Source organism: Haliaeetus leucocephalus, unplaced genomic scaffold (assembly GCF_000737465.1).
Source record: "Haliaeetus leucocephalus isolate CR32 unplaced genomic scaffold, Haliaeetus_leucocephalus-4.0 Scaffold417, whole genome shotgun sequence".
Classification (NCBI taxonomy): Eukaryota; Metazoa; Chordata; class Aves; order Accipitriformes; family Accipitridae; genus Haliaeetus; species Haliaeetus leucocephalus.
The window spans coordinates 8772359-8797571 of NW_010972853.1; the positions used below are offsets into that span (position 1 = coordinate 8772359).

Consider the following 25213-nt stretch of genomic DNA (forward strand, 5'->3'; position numbering starts at 1 on the left):
GCCCCGGGGCCGGAGGCCGGCCGGGCCCCGCCGCGTCGGGCTCCTCGGGAGGTGGCCCCGGGGGAGGCTGCGGAGTGGCACGGAGGATGCCTGGGAACGCTCCCAAACGGGGGTGAAACTCCCTCCTGGCGCAGGTTGAAGAGGAGCAGTGGTGACAAGTGTCCCCGTCAAGGGGAGTGCTGATGGCAAGAGTGAGTGGGAGTGTGTTTGTGTGTGTTACAAAGGCACTCGCGCGGTGCTTGGCAATTTGAGGATCTCCGACGTATTTTTGACCATAGAATGGGTTAAAAACTTCTTAAACCTGCCCTGCCGTTGTTTTGACCCGGAAAGCAAAAGAACATGCTTAAGATGCCTGGCAGGGCAGGGGCTGCCTGTTGCACCATGCCCTGTTGGACCGCATCCCTGCTGCTGGAGAGTGGGCTCTCCTGGAGCCAGAGTCAATCCGTCGAAACCAGGAGCCATAGGAAGCAGTTGAAATAAGGCGCCAGAAGGACGCAAGCGGTTTGTCTGCCCCTTCCAGCGGAGCCGCTCATCGAGGGAGGGCAGAAGCCTCCAGAAGGATGTGCTTCCGGACGCAGGCCTGGCCTGCAGAAGGTGAGTGACTTCAGGCTTTTCTGAATGGCCGTTCAGGATTTCACAGCCATGAGGAAGCAGGATTTGCTGCTCATTTTGTGTTCACTTAAGCATTTGGAAAATTCTTTTGTGCTAAATTGATAATAGCTATATGACATGGGAATGCTACGGCTGTAAAAGGAAAAAAATGCACAGCAATAGAAAGCCTACTCCAACCCCAATTCTTTTCCCTTTTACTTTACAGGTGTGTTACAGATGAAGCGCCAACAGTCTGTCAGGACACAAGCGAAAAGTTTTCTGTAATGCTTTCTCCCAGGGCTGGAGAAGAAGCCACTGTAATCTGAAGGTACCTGGAACCAGCTAAAATAACATTAAGGGTGTATTAGCAAAATGGAATATTGGTACCAGGATGTGTTTGTAACATGTGAACGGTTCCTGTAAGATATTGTCTCTTACCATTATTCTGAGCCTAAATTAAGTAGCATTTGGTTATTGAACTAGAAGCTTGCAGGAACTTCTATAAAGTGCATAAATTCTGTTGTTCAAAGTAATGGAAGAAAGTGAGTTTCCTCAAAAATCCACTCTATTTAGGCTCATAACTACTTAGGGAGATCTTAAAGGATCTTATATCTTTCCTTCTACTCCCCCTGAAATGCATACAAATATTGCTCAGTTCAGCAGTTCTGGTTACCATACATGAGACTGTATGGGTGGGTGAACATTGGCATGTGATGGTAAGTGACCTTAAGTTGATCAGAAAAGGGCAAGCCTCATATTGAAATGAATGATATAGCCCTGACCAGATTCTTTAAATCCCCTTGCTCTCATCCAGATCAGGATATGTGCTTAAGATTATATGAATTCGTCTGCAATCTGTGAATATGTTTTCCAAAATATAGACAGGTATAGTTATACTAGTATGTCTTTTTTCCTAGTACGGATAAGGTTTGTGGGAGTATTCCTTGCATGACATATAAAAAGCAGGCTTGTTTGAATCCTGAAGATAAAAAAGGACTTCAAATCTTCCTATTTTGCAGAGAAACAATACTGACAGGAATAAGAAGCATAATAGGGATGTACTTCTCTATTTTATGACTTGTAAAGCTATTCTACCCTTAGGAATCCCTAACTTTTTTGTCATAATGTACATAGGGATTTTTTTCTTTACATAAACAAATTCTGCTTTCCCAAAGCAATGCATGGAAACTTCAAGATCAGAAAAGCTCAGATTTTGGTTATGGATTTTATTTTTCTACATTCTTTTACATTAGTGACTTCTGTCAAAAATTGAGAACTTCTACAGGTGGGCATAAAACAGCTACTCAGGGCAAATCAGAGTATATGGGATGAGGCACCAAAAAGATGGACACTGATGGAATGATTGAAAGCATGGTTATCAGATGGATGTTTTAGGAGACAAGTGAGCCTTTGCTTTTTTTTTCTTTTTTAGGTCAACAGTGATGGAAGACATTCATCCCTACCTTTAAATACGGCTTAAATCAGGAAGAAATACAGTTTCTTAGTACTTTGTTTTTCTGGTGTACTCTGAAGTAGTGTGTTTCTGTGAGGCTTAAAGAGTGTGTGTTTTGACAGAATGGGATGATGGTCATTTTATTACAGTTCTGAAGGCCTAATGTTGTATCACAAAACATAGGTCTCTAGTCTTCATCAGAGTCCAGAATGGGTAGGAGTCTAGGGCTGAGTCCTTTCCTGTAAATTACAAGCTTATCTTTCCTTCCAGAAATACATGGATTTAGAGTATTGGATCACATAAATATCCAGAGAAATGCCTCCACTGCTACTGCTCTTGCATTCTTAAATTACAGTGATTAAAACATACAGGTTTTATATCGGTTACCTTATATATGTAGCCCTTTGGTGGTTTCTGCTATGATGAAGTATCTTGGATAGACTAACAAAAACAACCACCTTCTTCAATTTCAATAGTAATGTCACATATGAAATTTAGGAGAATTAGTGTGTAAGCTGGCAAAGAACTATTCTATATTATCTAGTATTCAGACCTGATTAATACATTATCCTGTTTGCAACAGATTGCTTGTAGTTTTATGGGTTGGATAGCTAATGATACATTATCTAAGAGGGAAGAACAAAATCCTCTGCAGAGTTGCTATCATATGTCAGTTTTGGTACCCAGTACTTCTCGTTTTGATACATCTAACATTCCTAATGTTAGTCTCAGTTATAGAATTATAGTTTATAGAAAACTGTATCTATCTACATAGAAAACCAAAATGAAATTGTTGCTTTTTAATTAACAGCATCATGCACTTCAAAGTGTGCTGATCCAGCTGAGGTATGAACAGCTACAGCCCCTAGCTACAGTATGTCATCTCTTCAGTTCACACAGCAGCAACTTGCTCCCTTCCCTTGGAAGCCATCCTCTCATTGTGTAGACAAGGGTCATGACAGTCTTTAAACTGCCAGTACATAAAAATCCCATGGATGGATTACAATGGACTTCTGTGTTTTCACAACCAGGGAAAACACAACAAGATTTTTTTCCCCATCTTCTGTGCTATGTAAAATGTTAGTCTGACATATGACCGTAATTAGTAATCACCTGCTAGTGAGGGAAATACGGATCTCCAAGTGATAAAGGGTTCCTTAACTAGGCATGCCTAACTACTGTCTTTGTAGGCACAGCCTGCCAAGGAATTTAGTCAAGTACAGTACATTAGAAATGACAGGTATTAAAACTTCCCGTGGCGTCTTGCACTTTTAGAGGCTGCAAAAATGTTGCAGGGTGCATGGCACAAGCAGTACTGTGAGAGCAGAGATTACCAGTGATGCTCATTGCAGTGGTTCCTCCAAGGATATCTAGCCTTCCAGCTGCTGTTTTATTCTGATGGTCTTGCTAGTTGTCATTTGGTGGCTATTACTTGGTTCGTGCCCAGTAATTAGCTGATACACTTCTACAACTTTCATGAAAGGATTGGGGGACTCAAACAGCAAAGCAAATTGACTTCTTTTAGCATAATACCAGTAAGACAGCACTGTTAACAATGAAAATATGGAGCTTCTAGGTATAAGCATTATTTTTCAGACTTTTGTTTTAAGGCAAATGTGTAAGACTAAACATGGAGAGGATGTGAGTAGGTAAGACTGTAAGTCCTAAAAGAAACTTCTCTATTTCTTAGGATACTTGAGAATTGGATTAAATCACTTCATAGTGTCTTGCTAGGTGGACAGCTTTTATTATCTTGAGAAGGGAAAAATGAAGAAGTATTTACTGGTTTCTTTTTTCTTACTCTGGACTATATAGACATATTTAGCATATTTAAGTCACATCTTTGTGCTGACAAATAACAGCAAAGATTTTTCAGGAAGATGTGACTAGGTAGTTTAACATAATTTCTGTATAGCATTAATGAGGATTACATATACTTAAAAGTAAAACTACATGCATGGTCTATGAACATATGTGTTAGATTTATGCAGCCAGAATGAACTGACACAATTTTCTGTGCACCTCTGTAACTATTCTGCTTTTCAGTTCTAAAGTCAGTGAGATTAGCAGGAGGTATTACCTTTTCTAACTGCTGATGAGGAACAGTATATGCTCCAAATACTTTCAAATACAAGCAGCTTATGTTGGGGTCAGTAAGCACCCTAGGGTAAGCGTGGAAAGAGTGGGCAGGGAAGCAGGTGGGAGACAGATCACTGATCCCTGAAACATACTCTCCTTGGGATATAATGCTGTGGTGTATGCACTGATACATTGGCCAGCCTCTGTCAGCTCTCATATTAATATTGTGAAAAAGTAATGCTCTGAGTGCATATAAAAAAGATTCTTGCACCTTCTAGTGCTCAGCAAGGGCAAGATGTTTTCTTGGGAAGTTCAGAATAAATATCCAGTCATGGGTTGAATTTATGATGCTGAACTGATATTGATCTAAGCCCAAGCCCTAATTTGCTGTGCTATTGGACCAGCTGAATGTGCTGTCCTGTGTAGTAGAAGGATGGTAGTGAGCATCCAAGATAATGACCTCTAAGTTTTCAAAAGAAACAGCATCAATTTGCCAAGGAAAATTGTATACTGGTGTAAATTTGTGTCTGCACACCTACATTGCACACAACCAAGCACAGTGAAAGCTTAATGATAATAATCTGAGGAGTGACTTTTAAGGGGGAAAAAAAAGCAGAGTTCTATGTGAAAAATGCATGTGCTTCAGCTGAATAAATAAATTCTGTTTCACTGGGTGAATCTGACAGTCCTTTGCACAATGATATTGGTGTAAATTTCATTGCAATGAAATGATGTGAATATTCTAGATGTTACTGTGTTACTGGAGCAAGGAGATGGGTATTCCTTTTTTTATACTAGCCTCAGTAGGATTTATTGCAGAGGCTAAGGGAAATGCTGCTTCATGAATGTCACTGGAGAGAAGATTCAGAGTTTCCCAAGTGATTCATAGATGTCTTTATGGCTGGAGATTACCATGGGGATGTCAGAGTCATTTAATTTCTCCCTTGGAGAGTGTTGTCTATTCCTGTGTTCCACTAGCCCTTGAAGGTCTTCCCCTTGCCCTTCTGTCTCTGCAGTAAACTTACAGATGTGAATTGCTTTTCCTCCTGTAATATTCCTTGGAAATTGTTTTAATGTTGTTTTAGTGTTGTTTGCCTTTTTTTACCCTTTCCACCTTTTTCTCCACTTCTTTCCCATAAATAATTTAAGAATATGTTCTTCCTTGTCATACCTGTATATTTGTAAGCTTCAAAGATGTCTTTACAGACATGCTGGAGCATAAGATGTGACACTGTACCTAATTTCAAATTCAAACATTGCTTTAAGCTTGGAAACTGTATAGAGATTTAAAAAACCCAACAACAAACCCTTAAGATTTTCAGGTCACAGGTTCTTCTTCTTTCTTTAGCTTCCACTGCTATCACGTGCTTTACAAGAGGACTTGACCTTAGAAAGGAGACAGAAGATGTCCTTTGCCCAGCAAACTGTCCTCTATGGCAATTTTATGTCTTTGGAGATGGAGTTTATGCCTCTCTTTCCAGTGTCTGCGGAGCTGCCATACACAGGTCAGTCAGATGATGGCTAATCAATGTATTAAGCAAGTTTTATATAGTCTTGCCACACTTTTAAACATTAACTTTTTGATGCTATCATAATAAAGATCTTTCTGGATTTCAAGAGCCACATTAACTCAGTAGGAATGTCATTAGGAGAAGATAGAACAAGGAAGAAAAGAATGGTTGGGTGGCTTGCAAGTTACCTGAGTTGTGTTTAAGTGTTCCTGAAAATGACTTTAACTTTTTCTGAAAGGGCACAGCAGCAGACAGACTTTCACTATAAGATTACTTAGGTGTCACTGGTAAACATGGAAGGATGCAGTTGAAATAGTAACTAACAGGAGAATAGAAGCAGATTCACTTTCTGACTTTAATTTACATGACGTTTTTTCTGAAATTGTTGAAATCAGCTTAAACTCCTATGCAAAGAGACCTACGCAATGATTTGGCTGAATGTGGTCCATAGACTATTGCTTTTAATCAGTGTTATGCTTTTCTGTTACAGCTTTTCTCTTCTGACAGTTGCTTGCTGGGTGTTAGTCTACTTAATGATCTCTTAATTAGACCAGTATCTAGCTGAATTCACTTCTGTATCAAATTGAAAACTAAAGACTAAGAAAAATATCCAGATAACCCATGCTAAATAGATGTCATTAGAGAAGCAATAATAATTCCACAGGGGAAGGAAAACAGGCTGGCAGATACCTCATTGAGGTTATCTGGGGTTTTGGGGGGTTGGTGGGGTTTTTTTTGAGGAAGGACAAAGATTTAGTTACTTATTGGCAAGGTAAATTCTCTCTTGGATCAATTTTTAATAAGGACATGTTGGACAAAACCAGCTGGAGACAGTGAGATATCTATTTCAGATGCCTGTGGAAGGCAGACTGATTCCTGACTGTCAGTCTACCGGGAGTTTCAGACTTTGATTTTAATGCTTTGAGAAAGCTTTTTTTGGTTATTAAAGGACGATTTTTAGCTTTGTCTATTAACTGTCTGCACAACATGATACTTATTCACTTAGACCTTTCACAATATGCTTCCTAGCACAAAGTAGATTTGAAATTTTGTAAGGTGTTATGACTCTTAAGATAGGACTGACATTTCAGCAGCAGAAATTTGGATTTGACATGAAGGAAAGCCTAAAAAATAAGGACAGACTAGATGGCCTGGGATATTATAGGAACTGCAATAGACAGAGCAGTTTCAAAAAACCAATAGACATCCATCTGTCTAGAATAACTAGATAACTATAATTGATCCTATCTTGAAGCAAAAGTATGGACTAGATCATCCTGCCCAAACACTTTGTAATTTCTGAGAATTCTCTAATTAAATGTTATGAATATATTTAAATGTAAATGACTTCATGCATATAATCTAAATTACTTAGGTTTCAGGAGGTATTCTTGACACAAATCATTATGTCAATGTATCATACTATATTACAGAGACCTTTCTAATATCCTATTTCTACGAATGAGATTTCATTAGCATTTGTGGATTATAACATAACTTATCCAGAATCCCTTTGAGCATCGCTGAAGCTCCTAGGTATGTTCATGTTAACATATACATAAACTACAGTTAAACAAAAAAAATCACACCATCTTATTATATTATTATATTCCAGATAAGACTACTGCTGCCTTTGCAGAAAGGCTGAAATTATTCTTAAAAGCTTAAGTGAAGCAAGGTATTTAAAAGAAATGGGGGAATAATTTCAGTCTTTTTTTTTATCCCCAAGCAACAGAAAAACTCTTTCAGAATATGTTGATGTGATGCTGAACTCTATCAGAGTATTTTTTTATTTAAAAAAAAAACAAACCCTAGAATTTTATAGAGAAATAAATTACTAGAAGGTAAAGGAGGAAACTAAAGGGTTTTTTGAGTTAACATTTATTCCTTGATACTTCAAATGCCATAAAATACATACTGAACATTTTAAATAATATTTAGGGGGCTATCATTACTATCCAGAAACTTATTTAAAGTGTCAATTAAAATCCTATAACTTTTAACAAGACTTCAAAAATTCAGGCTATTTTTATAGTATTTAAACTCCAAAGTAAACTAAAATGAACAATTTTTTTTATTTTAATTGGATATAAGGAGGAGTTTTGATTAGAAACTCTGTCTGGAATTTCTCAAATGCTGTAAAGGAGACTAAGAGCTAAGGTACTATGAGGGCAGCTAGAAAGAACTTGGGAGGTATTGTAGGGTCTGTGTGTATTTGTTTTTAAAGCTTAAGAGTTAGTTTCAAAGATAATTACATGTCTCCATGTGTGTTTTATTGCTAGAACAGGCTTCCTTTTGATCATTCTGTAAAAAGAATGAATGCCTCCATTCAGTGTGCTTTAAGTGTCTTCATGAGTGTTTAAAAAAAAGTTGGACTTCGGTTCTTCATTTTTCCAAGTTTAGGTATATACAAAAAGTTTGTGAAAGAATCTCTGGATCAAAGGTCTCTTTTTTTTTCTGGAAAAAAAGGTTACACAGGAAAGCTGAGATTTCTTCCTGTTGTCTTTTTTTCTAAGACAATGTTTATATTTAGTGATGAAGCCATTTATTTTGACATTGTGTTTCTTCACTGGTTGCCAAAGATGTCTTTACTTAAACAGAAAAAAAGCTGTTGCTATCAAGACCTTTTTTTCCAAAGGGATTGAAGACTTGAGTGTTTTGAAAAGTCACAAAGAAAGTTCCGAACCAGTTCAGCTAGGCGATGGTCTTGAACCTCCCATGCCAGTGGTGACAATGACTGTTAGAGAATTCCCACCAAGAAAGCTGGTGGGCCTCAGTTCTATCACAGCTGGGGAATACCTCTACAAAAGGAGGAGGTACAAGAAATGGAAGATGCAGATTTCTTTTCAAGATTTAAATAGTCTTCCCCTAGGTAATAAAGCATAGGCATTTATACATCACATAACTCTTCACTGAAGTCAGTACCTTATAAACTATGTGTATTATTGTTCACCAGCCCAGAAGCATAGGAGTATAGAAAAATCCATACTTATCACAGTAACTGTCAATATAAATTATACTACTTGTGAAATGTGCACCCCTGTTTCTAAAACCTGCATCTAACAATCTGCCTCCACAGACCTTGCGAGAACAATGAGGGCTCTAATAGCAATGAAGGAATTAAAATATACTCACACTTCTAATCTGTGTCTTCCAGTAAGAATGTAAATTAACAATGTTCAAGTCTTCTGAATATAATAGACTGTAGTAAAGCATTTTGAAAAAGCAGAATATAGGTGAAAAGCTTGTTTAGCAGAACTGCTGTTTTTTTGAAGACTACCTTTACATTGGTGCTATTAGTCCTGTTGGCCTTTCATACTCAGAACAGAATTTGCTGCATGAGAGTTTTGTTGGTTTTGCTGCAACTATTAGCAGCCATAAATACTAGTCCTGGTAAAAAAGGGGTTAATGAATGGAGGAGAGGCTATAGCTGTTTGGTTCTCAGCTAATTTCAGTGCAGGCTGCAAAATCCAACAAAATCATACAAAATACTTGCTCTTTCTCACTCTGTATTGCAATGGCTAAACTCCATATTGGTGTCAAAGTAACTCCGAGAAGATATTCCTAATAGGTAATCACTGTAACTTGCTGTTATCGTGATGTAACTAGATACGCGCTTTGAGAATTTCCTAAATTTCTTTCAAATAAACTAGTTGTGGTTGTTTCAGTTAACTAGGTGTACTCTACATTACATTGCCTGGTGAGTGCAACATAGCTCTATACCTTAAGCACTGTTGAGTACCAGGCCTGTGCCACTACATCGACTGTTGCTGTTACCTTATAGAAAGCACAGTCAGACAATTATCCACCGTTTCAAGAAGCATCAGTCTTGGGAGCAGTGCTTCCTTATTTTTATAAACTGGAAATGATTGTGTGAGCATGAGTCGGTTCCCTGCTCCGCATATGCTCCAGTTTGTGTGCTGGTTCCAAAATGAGACATGATTTCTTATTTTTTATATAAACCAAACAATGCTTATTCCTATGAGTAGTTCCATTCCTATGAGGCAATTATTAACACGAGAAAATACTTTATAATGCATGTAAAGAGTTTAGCAGAATTCAGCTATGAATAATTCTGTATACTATAGATGAATAAGCTTTCTGCCTGTTTTAGTTTGTTATATTTGGCTTTTTCTCTCCTTATTTTATGTGTAATTACTCTCAGGAAACAGAATATTTATTTAATATTGTTCTCTTTCTGGGCAGAAGAATAAAAGATTTATTTGTCGAGGGAAGAATGGAGAACCTCCTACCAGGCTGACACTATGTAGGCATGAAGAACTGAGTTAAATCTACCACTGAGTGATTAATTGGATTAATAATCAGAAGGTCAAATGAAGGACTAGGTTCTCAGCTTGTGCAGTTCTGTTCTAGTGCCAATTCCACTAAATGGAGACCTAGCCCAATGTGGTAGTTTAGATGTTAAATAGGCCTGTAAATTTTCTCATAACCTTCCAAAGTAGTCACAGGGTAGAACCATTTCTAATTAAACATTGGGTCCCAGAACTCAAGTGTAACAAAAGTGTATCATTGTATTACCAAGCTGGCCACAAAGTGACCACAAACATGAAGGGCCTCTGAGCTGCCCTGGTGTTTGCTAGAAGAATATTGACAAAAAAGTTGTCTGGCCAGAGGGATTTCTGAGCAGCTGTGGATCCCCTGGGAAACTTTGGTATAGTGCCTGCTTCTGCTGCTGAGCCTTCTTTCCTGCCAAAAGCAATAGGGGTGCAGAGGAGACAGAAAGAGAACAACCCAGGGGCCAGAGGATGCTGGCATGAAACCCTGAGCAGCTCTGTATCAGTGATTGAAGGCAATTAGGCAGCAGTAGGAGACTGCAGTTTGGAGAAGAGGAGGATGCTTCTTGGAGTGATGGAGAAAGGTGGGTGATGCGGAAGGAGTTTGATGCAGCTGCTGATAGTAGGAAGGAATTATGAGAATTCAGGTAATTTGCCTGTCTCGTCTTAAGTCCCTGAGGATGACTGTTTTCATCCAAGGACCCTATAGGAAATGCCAGCTGCTATCACAGCCAGCACTCTGTTAACAATGGGAACTGGAACTTTCAGGTCAAAATTATGCTCTTGGGTAGTATGTCAGGCCTTTATCTTTCCGCTCTCTTCCTTCTGCTGTAAAAGCAGATAGCCTACCTGTAGACATATGATGAGCATGAAAACATACCATGTGAGCTTTTGAGCAAATGTTTTGCTTCTGGACTGCAAGACTAAATCAACTCAATATTTACTTATTTCAACAGCTCGGTTGTAGTGCTGCTGCCCTTGGGCTTGGGACCTTTCCTTAGCATACAAAATTTAGCCTATGTTCAAAACTATTTCTCTTCACTCTTTAACATTGTTATACAACAAGGGGAAAAACAGTCTTCATCTATTTCACTGACAACGTTTTGTTATCTTTAGACAATTTTATCTAGCTGATCCTTACCTTACACTTAGAACTAAGCCCATTTAAGGGAATAGCCACTTGGCTTTATCTCCAACATTTTAAGCAGGTCAATAGCTTATAAGCATGCTGCAAAAAATGCTCTCTCCATTGGCCAAATCTGTCACTGCTCTTACACATTCTAAGAAACAATGAAAAATCTACCCAGAGGAAAAAGATTTTCACCTGCTGAAAGTCTTTTTTTGTCTCCTCCTTCTTTAAACAGGAGATGGTATTTCAGTTTTCTATTGCTGTATCTAACATTACTGACTGTAGTTACATCTATAAGGGTTGTCTCCCATGGCCAAAGAGTCTCGTTGTGTCTAGGCATCAGTTTTGATGTAAAGGCTCCTTTAAAAATGCATTAAAAATTAAGCAAAGGCAAGCCAGACCTGTATCTTTTTCTCTGAGAGTGGAGATAAACGGTTCTTGCACTTTGAGGAGGTGCATGAGGCTCTAAAAAGCTTCAGTCCCATCTGCTCATTTACGTCTATTCAGATTTTTAAAGTATGTTTTAGATGAAATGCCTATATTTCCTAAGACCTTCCCATATGTTTTGCTGCTGTTGGCCAGTATACTTTCTTCCATGAGCTACTGTGCAGTGAGGTATTGGATTGCTTCCTCATGTATCTGCTTTTCTGTTCAATTTGTGTGCATTTTTGAGTGAAGAATACCGTTTAGGTATAAATTATGATCTGTTATTAACAGTGAAGCTAGGCAAGAGAATGGACTGACAGCTTTTGTATAAAGTTGGATCAAGCAGTGCTGGCAGTAGCATGAAACATAGTGAGTAAGGAAGCGAAAGCTGTTCCTGGAAAATCTGCAGAGTTCCAGTTTAATCAAAACAGCTGTGGCATGCAAGTCAATCACACAGGAGCAAAAAACAGCAGTGAAAATCAAAGCAAGTTGTAATGACAGAAATCATTCTAAGGAAATGCATAGGCACTTCTTTGCTGTTTAAATACTGCTGCAGATCTACACAGGATGAATCTCACTTTTAAAGTCAATCATAAACAATTGCAGGAAGGAATTTGCCACTCTGATTCAGAATATAAAGGCATACTGACAATATGGTTTATTCCACTTTAGCACGTTATGAGGATGCACTCTGAGTAAACTTGCTGGAAGAAACATCCCAAGTAAAACTGATAAGATTGTAAAAGATGGCTTAAACAGTTGTTAACTTGCCTACAGAACCAAATGACAAGAGGAATAACTTTGATAAAGCTATAGTTCATGTTATATTCACATATAATATCAACCTCCTACCTGCATTAAAAATAGCAGAGCTGTTACGGAAATAATGTATCTTCAGAAGGCAGTCTAGAGTTTTATGGCTTGTGATGAAATACAGAATCAAGTGTTTTCAATAAGTAGATAAGGAGCAAATAAATCTACTCTGGTTTCAGTGGAAAGCTTCCAAATTCAATGGAGACTATCTAGACTATTATTTTTTCCCAGAATGATTACGTGGCAATCAAAATGAAAAGACCAATTGACAAAATTGGTCACGCTGTGCCTAAAATAAGCTGAAATCATTGCTTCCAGGAAAAATTCTTAGGTTAAGCTTTCAGTATGAATGTCTTCTTGAGTTTAATTCAGCCAGTGCTCAAAGTTGTAAGCCCATGACAAAGGAAGTAGGAAGACATACTAAGCTCTTCTTGGGATCTAACTTGGGCATAGATCAGGTTTGCTGATGTAAGCCCAAGTACCTTCACTAAAATTGCAAGTACAAACTTAAACTAGAAACTGTTCCAATTCAACATATATATTCTATTTCTGACACATATTTCCTGAGACACTAGTGAAGACTTGGATGCCAAAGAGAGCCAGGTACCAGAGAAGAATGTTATGTTCTAATTAGACTGAAATATTCTAAATACATTAATGTGTTACTTTTTCCCAAAGATAACTTTGCCTTACTGAATTTTCCTGTCATTTAAAAATAACCAGTTAGAAGCTCTGGTCTGATTTTCCTCTCGCTGTTTTTTAAAGAACTGTGAAGTACTGTTTGTATTTGCCAACTTTATAGTCTGATTTTTAAACTCATTCAGGGTAACTTTACCAAAGATCCTCTGCCTATATACTGTATACAGTATTCCTAGATGAGAAAATATCTGTATATTTTGAAACTACTATCATAATCTTCCAAGCTACAAGAATTAAATATTTATAACCACAGTTCAATTTAGAAATGCAAAGCACGCCCATGAATGAGGAATGTATTTTAACAGCAGTCCACAAGGAGATTTATGTGGAAGCTGCCTTCGCCACAGATACCCAGAGCTCATATTACCAGAAATATATGCAAGATTTCCTAAACTCTGGCCTTGATTATTCTACTTTCACAATATTTTAAATCAGATTACGTTGGGACCTCTTTTCAAGCAGGAAGCCAAGCAGATAAGAAAAATAAACACAAAGGCACACATTGCTGTGTTTACGTAGTCTTGAAATGGTTGTCTCCCAGAGTACTGTACCTGTCCAAGTACTACAAAGCATCAAGCTTTTACTCCCTCTTAGAGAAGCTTAACATTGCATTTTGGCCTCTAAAAATAACAACCATACTTTCAGTAGCACATAAAAAGAGATCTAACTAGTTCTGATGTCTGTTATTGTCACTTGAGGTATCCAAATACAACCAACCATAACAGCCTCCCTGCCTGCAAAAACAGTGAAGTTCACTCTGGGCTGCTTTTAACCCTGAAGTTTTTTAAATGCACAAATCAATTGTCCTGCTATGTATTCACATGATTCACAGCCCATAAGCATCTCCAAGATTTTCAAACCAGCTATTTCTTCATTTGTCTCAGATGGCAGGACGGATCTGGTAGGCAACCTCAAAACCTGTTTGTTGTATCATGAAATGAAATTCAACAAGGGAAAAATTATAGTTGCCTTCTCTAAGAACTAGACTATGACCTCTAAAAACTTGTCTAGGGTCTGGGTGTTTTAGGTTTGACCACCTTCTCAGTTTTGGAAAAATTTCTCCGTAGATTTTGCTACAAGTTTTCTTGTCGCTTCTGTTTCTAAACTGATGCTTCTAGTAAGGCATTAAAGAGTATAATAGTCTTATAATACTAAATATGACTTTATAAGATATTTCAATCAGTAAGCTTCTTGGTATTTGTTCTGAATTTTTTTTTTTTAATGAATACATTATAACTGTATATTAAGGATGCATTGTGGTATGCTTCAACTAATGAAGATAGCTATGACTTGTTAACTGTTATCTAAGTATTCCAAATTCTGAAGCTGCAATTTGGTATGTTACTCTACGTCTCTGTCAGTGAAAATTACATGGTTGAATGGCATCTGCTGTTGATATAATCTTTCCAAGTCTAGACTGAAAGCAATCCAGAATCTTACATGGATTGAGTTAGTAACTTGCATTTATGTCATTCATTTCAGATTTCACATTTAATGTTTACTACAGGTGAATAAGAAGAATAAAAGGCTTTAGGTTCTGTTCTTATAATTATCAGTAATCTGATGGCTGTTATCAGTAATGTTTACCACTTCTGACTTCAGTCTGTAGTTGCATAACAAGATAGCCTACATATCCATTACTACTATAAACAGCAATTTTTCTTCCCTGTTTTCTTAGCTTTGGTCATTTTGTAGCTAAGTGTACTGAATTTTGTTTCAGTCACAAATATTCATGAGGCATAATGAGCTCAAATAGGTTTTGCTGAAGCTCTTTCCTTTAGGAATTGATATGTCCTTGAAACATTCTCTTCTGTGTCAGTCTGAACACTGCCAGAATTTTAGAAATTCCTGATCTCTTCTTAATAAGTCTGCGTGGTGCTCTGCAGAACAGTTTCTTTTAAAAGTCTTTTCAGCAATTTATAGCTTCTTTTAGCCTGAACACAACTGCCTGCATGGCCTCTTTTTCAGGAGGCTAGTGTCCAATATACTAATGATGGTATAATTGTATTGCATTTTCTTGTGATTAAAATGTCTGATTTGTAACAGCTCTTTTTGTATCTCAGCGGGGTGATCACCAATGCAGGAGGAGCTGTAAGGGTACAGACTCTCCCAGGACAGGAAAACTACCCCGCTGTAAATGCCAATGGGATCCAGTCTCAGGTGCTTGCCAGATGGGCTTCGTCTTTCTCAGTGACTCGTAAGTGGATCACACTTACTATTTTGCAAACTATATTTGACATATTAACAGAACTCTAGGAAACTTCTTCAGTGCTTCTGTATGCATGAACAAATGCGATTGCTATCTGTAGTAACAAAAGTTCTCACTCTTAACTGATTTTTTAATCTTCAGTTTTCCACAATTTCTACTACTCCAGCTATTCTGTAGCAGAAGCTGATACAAAAAATGGATCACAGTTATTTAGAATATAATGACATGATAGCAGGCAGTTGACAGTGCAGTTCCATGACAGTTTAAACTGATCTAAGTCAGTGCTTTCATATTGCTATTGCAGTCCTGTCCACCTACCGCTTCCAGCCATATAGTTTTATCCTTTCTCTCACCCTGCCTGCCTTTGTGCAGACAGTAGCACTTATTGGGCCCTTCAAAGAGCTTGTGCACCGTTCCCTGCAAACAGAACACTGGCCCTCCAAACATAGGAATAATGTCAACTTAGATGTGATGTGGTCATTAAGTTACAGTGTGATATGGTGTTTTTTTCAGAAGTTTTTGTCTGCATAGTTGAGATGCTGTGCCTGACTGCAAACCAGTTATCACGCCCTGCCACTTGGGTGAGGTTAAACCAGCCTCATAAAAATGTATAAAGAAGCCTACTGGTTATATATGTTGTTGTGCTTTCAAAAATATTAAAGTGTATGTGTTTTCTGGTATATTCTTTCAAAGTTTGGGTAACAAATCTCTCTAATGCATTCTTATTGTTTGCATAGCTAAAATTCAGCCTACTCTAAGATACTAGTAATCCTTGTATAGTGGCCATTGCAAATTAATAGCTAAGAGCTTGGAATTACAGGTGCTTTTGATGAGGTTGTAAGTGAAATCCACTTCCTCAGATCATGTCTTGAATGTATCTGCTAGAAATAATGTCTGCTATAGTTCAAAAACTCTCATCAATTAGATATGCTGTAATTACTCATCAGCTGCTATTGTTTCAAATGCAGAAGTTCAAAGGAGAAGTTTATTACCTGTAAAACAAGGAGTGCAATACTGGATTGCACCAAAGATCTGTCTAGGCCCATGCCCTACTCCAAGAGTGGCTAATGGTAGATGATGAAGAAAGGTTATTGGGAAAACAGCACTCTTCAAACACTTGTAATTTCATCTAAATATACTGAAATAGAGTAAATTTATTCTTCCAATATTTTAACAGATACCAAGAACATAGCACTTGAAGCAGTTGGGCGATCAGTATCAACAGCACGTCCTTCTACAGGTACGAGATCTCTGCAGTAAGGGAAGCATCCTGTGGTAAGATGTGCTACAGGGGATGAATCCCTGACTAAAATGCCATGTTTCATATGATTTGTTTATTTTTAAAGAAGAAAATATAAACAATATCTGTTTTTGCAGTATATCTTTCATCAGCAAAAAGAGGAATCATTTGTAATCAAGGAGATTGATTCTAACTTCAGTAGTGCTCACATGAATTATGAAAAACTTGAACGAATTTTAAAAAGTAATATGAATAACAGAAAGGAAGGAAAGAGTTCATAAGCTCCTGTAATATTCATTCCCATTAAGCAACAGAGAAGACAGACAATGCATTCCTTCTTACAGAACTACTCAACAGCTGAGTGCTGTCAGGACTTACATAACAGAAATTGAGATGTCATGCAAATTTCTTCCCAGAAAATGCTGCATTAAAAGGCTAGATCAGTTTTTATGAAGGTTAGTGGTATATAAATACTGGACTTGGATCTTCTTTGTGAATAGGCAGTTTGCTTCCAAACCATTAAAACTGCACAGTGTACAGCAGGATTGCTAACTGAGAAATGGTAGCACTTGGGTTGGTGAGCTACAGCAACCCACTCAGCTTTTTTCCCTTTCAGTAATGAGCTAGGCAGGTGTAGAAAGGAAGGTTAAACTGTTTCATTTGAAAAAGAATATTGTCTAAGGAGCAAAGCAGTAGTAGTGCAAGTTTAATAATTAAACCGATTGACAGTTCTTACTGCGGATAGATTGCCATGTAATTCTTAGAGTCTGAGCTTTTTCTCATTCACTTTTGACTGTTCATCTTGTTCTTAAATCATCCATGCTGTTTCCTTCACTGAAGGTAAAAGACCTAAGAAGCCACTTGATAAAAAGGCTGGAAACAAAGGTAGGAACCCACAGATTCAACTTTTGCAAAGCAAAATCCTAATGTTTATTTGGTGTTAAGTAAGTCTAATTATTTTGGATGTTCACAGACTGTAAAGCTGATATTGCATTTCTTATTGATGGAAGTTACAACATTGGCCAACGTAGATTTAATTTGCAGAAAAACTTTGTTGGAAAAGTAGCTGTGATGTTGGGAATTGGAACAGAAGGGCCTCACGTTGGAGTTGTACAAGCCAGGTAAGAACAGATCTGTACAAAAGTAACTGAGTGATTAATAAGGTAAATTAATTAAAACATCACTCCCTAGTTTGCAGAACAGTATTCACTCAATAATTGCAGATGAATAGCAAGAGAAAGCAAAATCTTTCCAGCTGCAGTACTGTTTGCTCTGTGCTACACTGAGATGTCCATGTGAGAAGGCATGAAAAATTTGATCATCATCTGCCTCTGGTACTTGATGTTTGGATTGAGAGAGCAGCTGGACTTCTCACAGCCCCTCTGCCACTGACAGTTTTGTAGCTCATCTTAGCAAAACAGCAGAAAGTACTCTGTAAAGGGGAGATGGCTCTTTAAAAATTGTAGAGAGGGTATTGTCACAATTGGCTGTGTGTAGACGTACAAACCAAAAACCTGCTTTTGCCAACCTGTAGGTTATTACAGCTAATATTTTCAAATTGTAATTGGTCACTGTTTTATTTTAAAACTATTCATACTACTATGTATGTTCACAGGCTGCAAAACAGCCTGAAAGCCACTGCAACATCCAGCATGTTGGTAAAAGGTTTTTTGGAGCCACAGGTCGGTTTGCTAGTGCTCAGCAGTAGCAGTTTTCCAAGGCTTAGCCATTTTGGCTATTGCTTCTGGAATAAAGGAAGCACAAAGCAGCCTTTAACTCTCTTATTCTAAGAAGATGAAACATCTGTTACATTGACACAGAATTTCTCTATTGCATTTTTCATCATTAAGGTCTGTTCCTCTCCCCTGCCTTTGAGACAACTGCAGAGTAGATGTCTGTGTCTGATTTAATGACCTAGGCTTGCTTTTATAGTCACTAGAAAGACCACACTCATGGCACAAACCAGCTGAACCGCTTTGGATGCCTCTTTTAGGATGTGATGAATTGCATCCTGAAAAATCCAGTCTGTCCAATGTAGACATCAAATTATGGGGGAAATGAGCCTCACTCTTGCTGTCCTAAATTTAAATACTGTGAGGAACAATTCCTGGAGAAACTGAGTAATCAGTTCAGTGCCTTGAACATTCAACTCTTCATCAGAAATTAATCTTAGATGCAATAATCTTTATATCTCAAAATGTACCATTTTAACAGTTATTGTGCCATGAGATTCAGCACTGCAGACCAACTCTGCTTGGCACAGGGGTTCATTCTAGTTATTCTGATGGAGCATCAGGCCATTTATTCATAGCAGCAGCTCTTTGACCTGCAGGTGTTTTTCTTTCTACTCTTCACATGACAAATTTGTTTCCTACTGTAAATCAAAAGTGAAATCTGGGAACTTAGTGCAGCTAAAATCTTTCATTTCTTAAATGGAGTCAGTAGCTAATGCACCTTAAAACTTCTCAAATAACTTAAACTGTATTTCACAGGAATTTTTTAAAAACAAGGTGTTTGTCATACAAATAGTGGGAAACCTGCCAATTTTCAATTACACAAATGCATTTAGTTTAACATCTGGCATGCTCAAAATTTTTTCCTGTATATATTTTCAACCTACTGTTTTCAGCTGCTTGATAAATATAAGAGTCAATCTGTTCTTGATTTACCCACCCAGCTAAATAATTCCTCTTGCTAAGGATTGTGAGAATTATTAAGTGAGGATCATACTTCTATTTTAGGAATTAAAAATCCAAAGAAGAGTGTACATTACCAATAACAAAATTATTCCAAGTGTATTTTAGCTTGCTAATGCCATAGCGGTATGAAAAGTGAACTACATACTTTATTACTCTGTTTTATATTTCCACAGTGAACATCCAAAAATTGAATTCTATCTGAAAAACTTCACTGCTGCAAAAGAAGTTTTGTTTGCCATAAAGGAACTAGGGTTCAGAGGAGGCAATTCTAATACAGGTGAGTTCATACCTCCACGCAAATAGAATTTATATATTTACATTTCCAAATGCTTATTTATTTTAATATATATAAAACTATGTGTATATATATACACACTGAAGTTCTTATAATTCAGTTGGGCAAGAAAGCATTTTAAATGCCATGCTCACCTTAGGTTCAACATTTTTCCACTAGAACATTGCCACACCTTCCATTTAATTTCCAGAAGTTAGGGTTGCTTATTACACATTTAAATAGAGTAGAAGCGCAAATATCACTTCCTGCATTTAAACAGTAATCAACTTTTCACTAGTACCAGAGTGATATCTTGAGACAAATTCATATCTAAAAGTCTTAGTGTTTCATTCTTGATGAGTTGCTAATTAAAGAGTTAGAATAATCTTGGAATTAGTAGTAAGTGGTTGTGAAGAGATGTTTGCCAAATGAGGAAACTGAGCATTCCAAATATGTTACATTTCACAAGCTAAATTTAAGTAGCTCCTCAACTTCCTTCTGATTAATTTGGCAGGCACTAGTATAGCTACTTCCTAGTACAAAACTAGACCTGCGGGTGAAAAAATGTCAGTGGTTTCTTCCTCAGCTTTATCTGTGGGTTTGGTGGTTGGTTTTTTGTGGGGATGGTTTGGTTTTGGTTTTTTTGAGGTTTTTTGTTTGTTTGTTTTTTAACTTAAAGGTTGCTCAAGCTTCATTATCATCAAATTTCCTGGGACACTCTTTTGCTTTTGCAGTGGGTTAGACCTGTAATCATAACCCCAGCACAATTTCATATAGGAAACTGGTGTCAAAATGTAATTGCATTATTTCTTCATATTCTTTTTCTGTTCAAAACTAGGGAAAGCTTTGAAGCACACAGCTCAGAAATTCTTCTCTTTAGAAAATGGAGCACGCAAAGGAATTCCCAAGATCATTGTAGTATTCCTAGATGGGTGGCCCTCAGATGATATAGAAGAAGCCGGCATAGTGGCCAGAGAATTTGGAGTCAATGTATTCATTGTATCTGTAGCGAAACCCACAACAGAGGAGCTGGGAATGGTACAAGACATTGGTTTTGTTGACAAAGTAAGAAAGAATATCATTATACATTTTTCAGTCATGGGTATGATTCTAGAGAATTTACTTCATGCTAAAATATTAATGAACTAATGCTTTTATAAATGTGTGCGTATATATAAATGTAAAATTAAAATACTGTCTCAAAAATGTCAGTTGAAGCTATCCCCGCTTATAAGTGATTTAAAAGAATATCAATAGGAAGCCTAAAGAAATGCTGGGGTTTTCCCTGCTGAAGGGGGCTACACAAAAGTACTGAAATGCCATCACTGTCCTCCCAGTTCAGAGTCTTGGCCAAGCTGTAGCTCCTGAACTTTGTAATTACATGAAGATCCTCAGAGTAGGAGATTCCCCTATTGTAGGTATGGTTAAATGTGTCAAAGGCAATGAAACACAGATATGATATCTCCTATCCTGAAATGGCAGACAGGGAGGCATACCTTTCAGTACATGCTCTGTGGAGGACTATTTACTTACTTTCACTACAAAGAGGGCAGGAAAGATTGAAAAACACATCCTAACAAGTTCATATGCAAGCCATTCATCTTGGATTAAGAGTTTTGGATATTGCTCTGGATCAGTTAGAGTAGGAATTCGAATACAGATCTTCTACTCTCACATGAGCTTTCTAATCTTTACTTACTCTCCAATGGAAAAAAAAACCTCTCATTTTTTCACAGGGAGGTTTTAGATGTTTAATTTCAGCAGAAAATGCACAGCTCAGAGCACGAACAGAATGAAGCACTACAGCTCTGCGGCTTCCAGGCACAAGATAGCTTGCTGCCCACCCCAGTGTTATTGCAGGCAGGTCCAAATCTTACATACTCATAGGCACAGAAAGATGTGACCTTAGGTGACTAAGGCCTGCCCTCCTCTTCTGCATTTTGATCTTAGACAGAGTTGTTATCACCTTGGAGAGCTGATTTTAAATTTAACCCCTTTCTCAATTACGTTGCACTTTACATGCATCCTATAGAAGCCAGGGGGGAAAGAAATTTTGCTTTGAATGACCTGGAGCTATATTTCTGCCAAACTCTACATCTGTGTTTGAGACATCATAGATTAAAAAAAAAAATAAAGTGCTTACCAAGTTCAAAGGGAAAACACAGAAGCTTAATTTTCAGTGGATAAGCAAAAATACAGAACTTTCATTTCTCTGTATATTCAGTAGCCATGACTTAGTTCACTTTCAAAACATGTAGTTAAAATTTCCAGTTGTTACAATTCTTACAAATAAAGTGAAATTATTTGAAATTTCCAGAGGTTAGGAGGCAGGGATGACTTTATTATTGGTTAAAATAAGCTATAGTGTAGCTTTCACTGACTTCAACTGCAGATGTTTGCCCTCAATTTCTTTACAAACCAGCAAGCAAAAAACGCACCCCAAACCCCCACCATCAGGCTCCATTTCTAACCCACCTTTGAAAGGAAATCATATAGATGTCTGATTATTATCCATACAACCACTGTGTCAGTATTCACTTCTTGACTTTTTGTTTTCAAACAGGCTGTCTGTCGAAACAACGGCTTCTTCTCTTACCAGATGCCCACCTGGTTTGGTACTACCAAATATGTAAAACCTCTTGTCCAAAAATTGTGTTCACACGAGCAGATGTTGTGTAGCAAGACATGCTACAACTCTGTCAACATAGGTTTCTTGATAGATGGTTCCAGCAGCGTTGGAGACAGCAACTTCCGCCTTGTTCTTGAATTCATCAGCAACGTTGCAAAGGCTTTTGAGATCTCTGACATTGGTTCCAAGATTGCAGCTGTGCAGTTCACATATGATCAGCGTACCGAGTTCAGCTTCACAGACTACACCACTAAAGAAAAGGTCCTCTCTGCTATCCGGAACATTCGCTACATGAGCGGTGGCACTGCTACTGGTGATGCCATTTCTTTCACAACCAGAAATGTGTTTGGGCCAATGAAAGATGGACCTAACAAAAATTTCCTCGTTGTTTTGACTGATGGTCAGTCCTACGATGATGTTAGAGGACCTGCTGCTGCTGCACAAAAAGCAGGTAAATGATGTATCTTTAAAAGCAGTGGAAGTTGATTCATCCTATTTATGCTGTATTGTAAATGTTAAGATTTTAAAGTTTGCAAATAAAGCTCCACTGAGTGAATCAAATGTCATACCTGTTTTAAATTCAGCAAAACGTAAGCCCCAAGGAACTCTTTTCCATTAGGATGAAAAGAACCAGTGCTATGGAGCCAGGTATGAGTAGACTCACTCATGACAGCTTAGTGAAAAACATACACCCAGTCTTATTTCCCTAAACAGGATGGAAATTAGTAGATTAAAAATAAAGAGCCAAGTAGAGAAGCTCCAATCAGTGATGCCATCTAATACAGCATGACTCCTGCTGTTCATCATCATCTAGGAAGCAAATAAGCAGTTTTGGCCAGAAAGCTTATTGGGCTGCTGACGCTTGAAAGCACTAAGCATACACAAAGGATCCAGATTTATTTTCAAAATCATTTTACACTTTTTTACTTGTGTTTCAAGACTGACATTGTAACTGCTACATTCATGTGTGTCACTACAAAACCCAACTAAGACGCTAGCTCTTAAGGTAACCCATATTTCCTTCAGGATTTTTACTGAGACAAATCTTCTAATTCCTGATACTTAGTGGCAAAATCTAATAATCTTGGGCAGACTGCAGCTATTGAAACATGCAGATTTATTCATGGATGTAGAAATGGCTGTTTTTCTTGTATCCATAGGCAAAATGGTCATAACTTTTTTTTTTCTTACTGTAGGAATAACTGTCTTCTCTGTTGGTGTTGCCTGGGCACCTCTGGATGATCTGAAAGACATGGCTTCTGAACCAAGAGAATCCCATACTTTCTTCACTAGAGAGTTCACAGGATTAGAGCAGATGGTTCCTGATGTTATTAGAGGCATCTGTAAAGATTTTTTGGACTCTAAACAGTAAAGCAAAAATCTGCTGTTGGATATTACTACTTTGAAACTAAAAATCATGAAACTGAAACAGTCCCTCTAAAGTACAGATGTTCTATTCTTATATATACTATCATAACGCAAGGGAAGAAGGGCTACTTTGTGTTTCTGTAGTCAATCAAGGATTCATGTGAGCTTGTTAGAAGTTGTACGTAATACTGGAGTGCAGAATTTGGCCAACAGCTATTGTTTTCAATACATGTATAGTATCCCCAAGTTTAAAGCTATGCATATCATGCACTTAAGGCTATCAGATAGCAGCAGAGGGAACAGTACAGCTCTGACATTTTTGCTGTCACTTGTTAGATGTCTTATGAGTTAAACAACATAATTTTAAATACACGGTACTATCATCTTCTTCTATAAGCCTTCTGGAGCTTATGATTCTGTATCTTTTCAAGGAGTTCTGCTGATAGCATGAAGTACTTTCAGTGCTACAGTTGCACAGCATCCATTATTGCCAGGCAGTTTAAGAAAAGATACAACAGATTGTAGCTAATCAGTCTATTTTTACTAGTTGAGGTTTTGCTATTGTGAATGATACTGCCATCTGGTTGGCAAAGTTTACATCAAAAGACATTTAACTTCTACCCACAGTTTTCTGTGGATCTATGTTGTTCAGTTCTTTTGGCACAGATTTTGAAAGGTATTTATGGCACAGTAGTTCTTTTTGAGGATCCGGATCTTAACATGTTAGCTGATACTACTGCTTCCTACACCACTGAAGTCAACAGTGATATTCCTAATATATCTAATAACGAGATTTTTTCCTGTCTATGCTTTGTACTGTCTTGATTTTACAAAGTTGTTATTGGCTAGACAGCTAGAGTCAGGAATCTTGGGTGAAGAGATTAAATTAGACCACACACTGGGAATTGAAAGGATTCAAATTCAAATCCAAAGGTATCTATCTCAAACCTTGAAACCTAACTAACTGATTTATATCAGATTACATGGTTAGAAAAAGAAAAGAGTAGGCAGAGATGTAAAAGTGGGATTCAGTAGCTCACAGAATAACAACTTTCTAATGCTAGTAAAAACATCTTTAAAGATGTGTGAGGTTATCTGAAGATGAAAGAATAGTTTTCTTGAAAAAAGGCTTTAATTTACTTACATACTTAGTAATGTGTTGATGCATTTATACCTACATGCATGTGGTTAAAATAATGCAATATTCACCGAGTTATTCCAGGTTCCTGGTGTGAATAACATACTTCAAGTATTCTTTAGAAAATAAAGGTTTTTGAAAGTAAAATATACAGTGGAAAACAAAACAGCACTTTCCCTATGAATCTAGGCTTTCCCTTTTTTCCTCTGCCCTCGCTATTGATTGTAAAATTCATAGTAGTTATGGAGCAGCACAGAAGGAATTGTATTCATCAGGCTTCTGTTGTGTATTTTTTAATAACTTATGACTGGCTATATATTACACTAAACATGAATGGCAAAGATGCCTTGTATTTTTCTATTAATTGTTATCCCTAATTTTGTTATGTGTTTATAGATAAGAGTATTCAGCTATTGCTGTATAAATTCATATACAATATCAACTTTGTGCAAAATTTTAATTCATTTAGTTTATAAACTTTTTATAGAAATATACATTGCAAGAAAACTGGGACTGCTGCTAGCTGTTTTAATATCCTGTAATATAAAACTCTTTTTATGATGAACCTCATGTAGTATAGCTTGAGTAAATTGCATGTGATGCTTCCTAACTGTCTGTATTATCTTAAATCCCAGTTTGCAAAAGAGAAAAATCCTAAAC

General features: G+C 37.4%; 1 protein-coding gene across 1 annotated transcript in view; it reads left to right on the forward strand.

Moving 5' to 3' along the window:
- Positions 1-23622, forward strand: part of COCH (cochlin) — a 24044-nt gene extending 422 nt beyond the window's left edge. Inside the window, exons 3-11 of the mRNA XM_010574247.1 lie at positions 5472-5628; positions 15060-15193; positions 16383-16445; positions 17286-17330; positions 17419-17566; positions 19318-19421; positions 20257-20483; positions 21982-22498; positions 23244-23622. Coding sequence (XP_010572549.1) covers positions 5472-5628; positions 15060-15193; positions 16383-16445; positions 17286-17330; positions 17419-17566; positions 19318-19421; positions 20257-20483; positions 21982-22498; positions 23244-23419 — 1571 coding nt within the window. The 3' untranslated portion in view covers positions 23420-23622. The remainder of the gene's footprint in view (positions 1-5471; positions 5629-15059; positions 15194-16382; positions 16446-17285; positions 17331-17418; positions 17567-19317; positions 19422-20256; positions 20484-21981; positions 22499-23243) is intronic.
- Positions 23623-25213: the final 1591 nt, after the last annotated feature.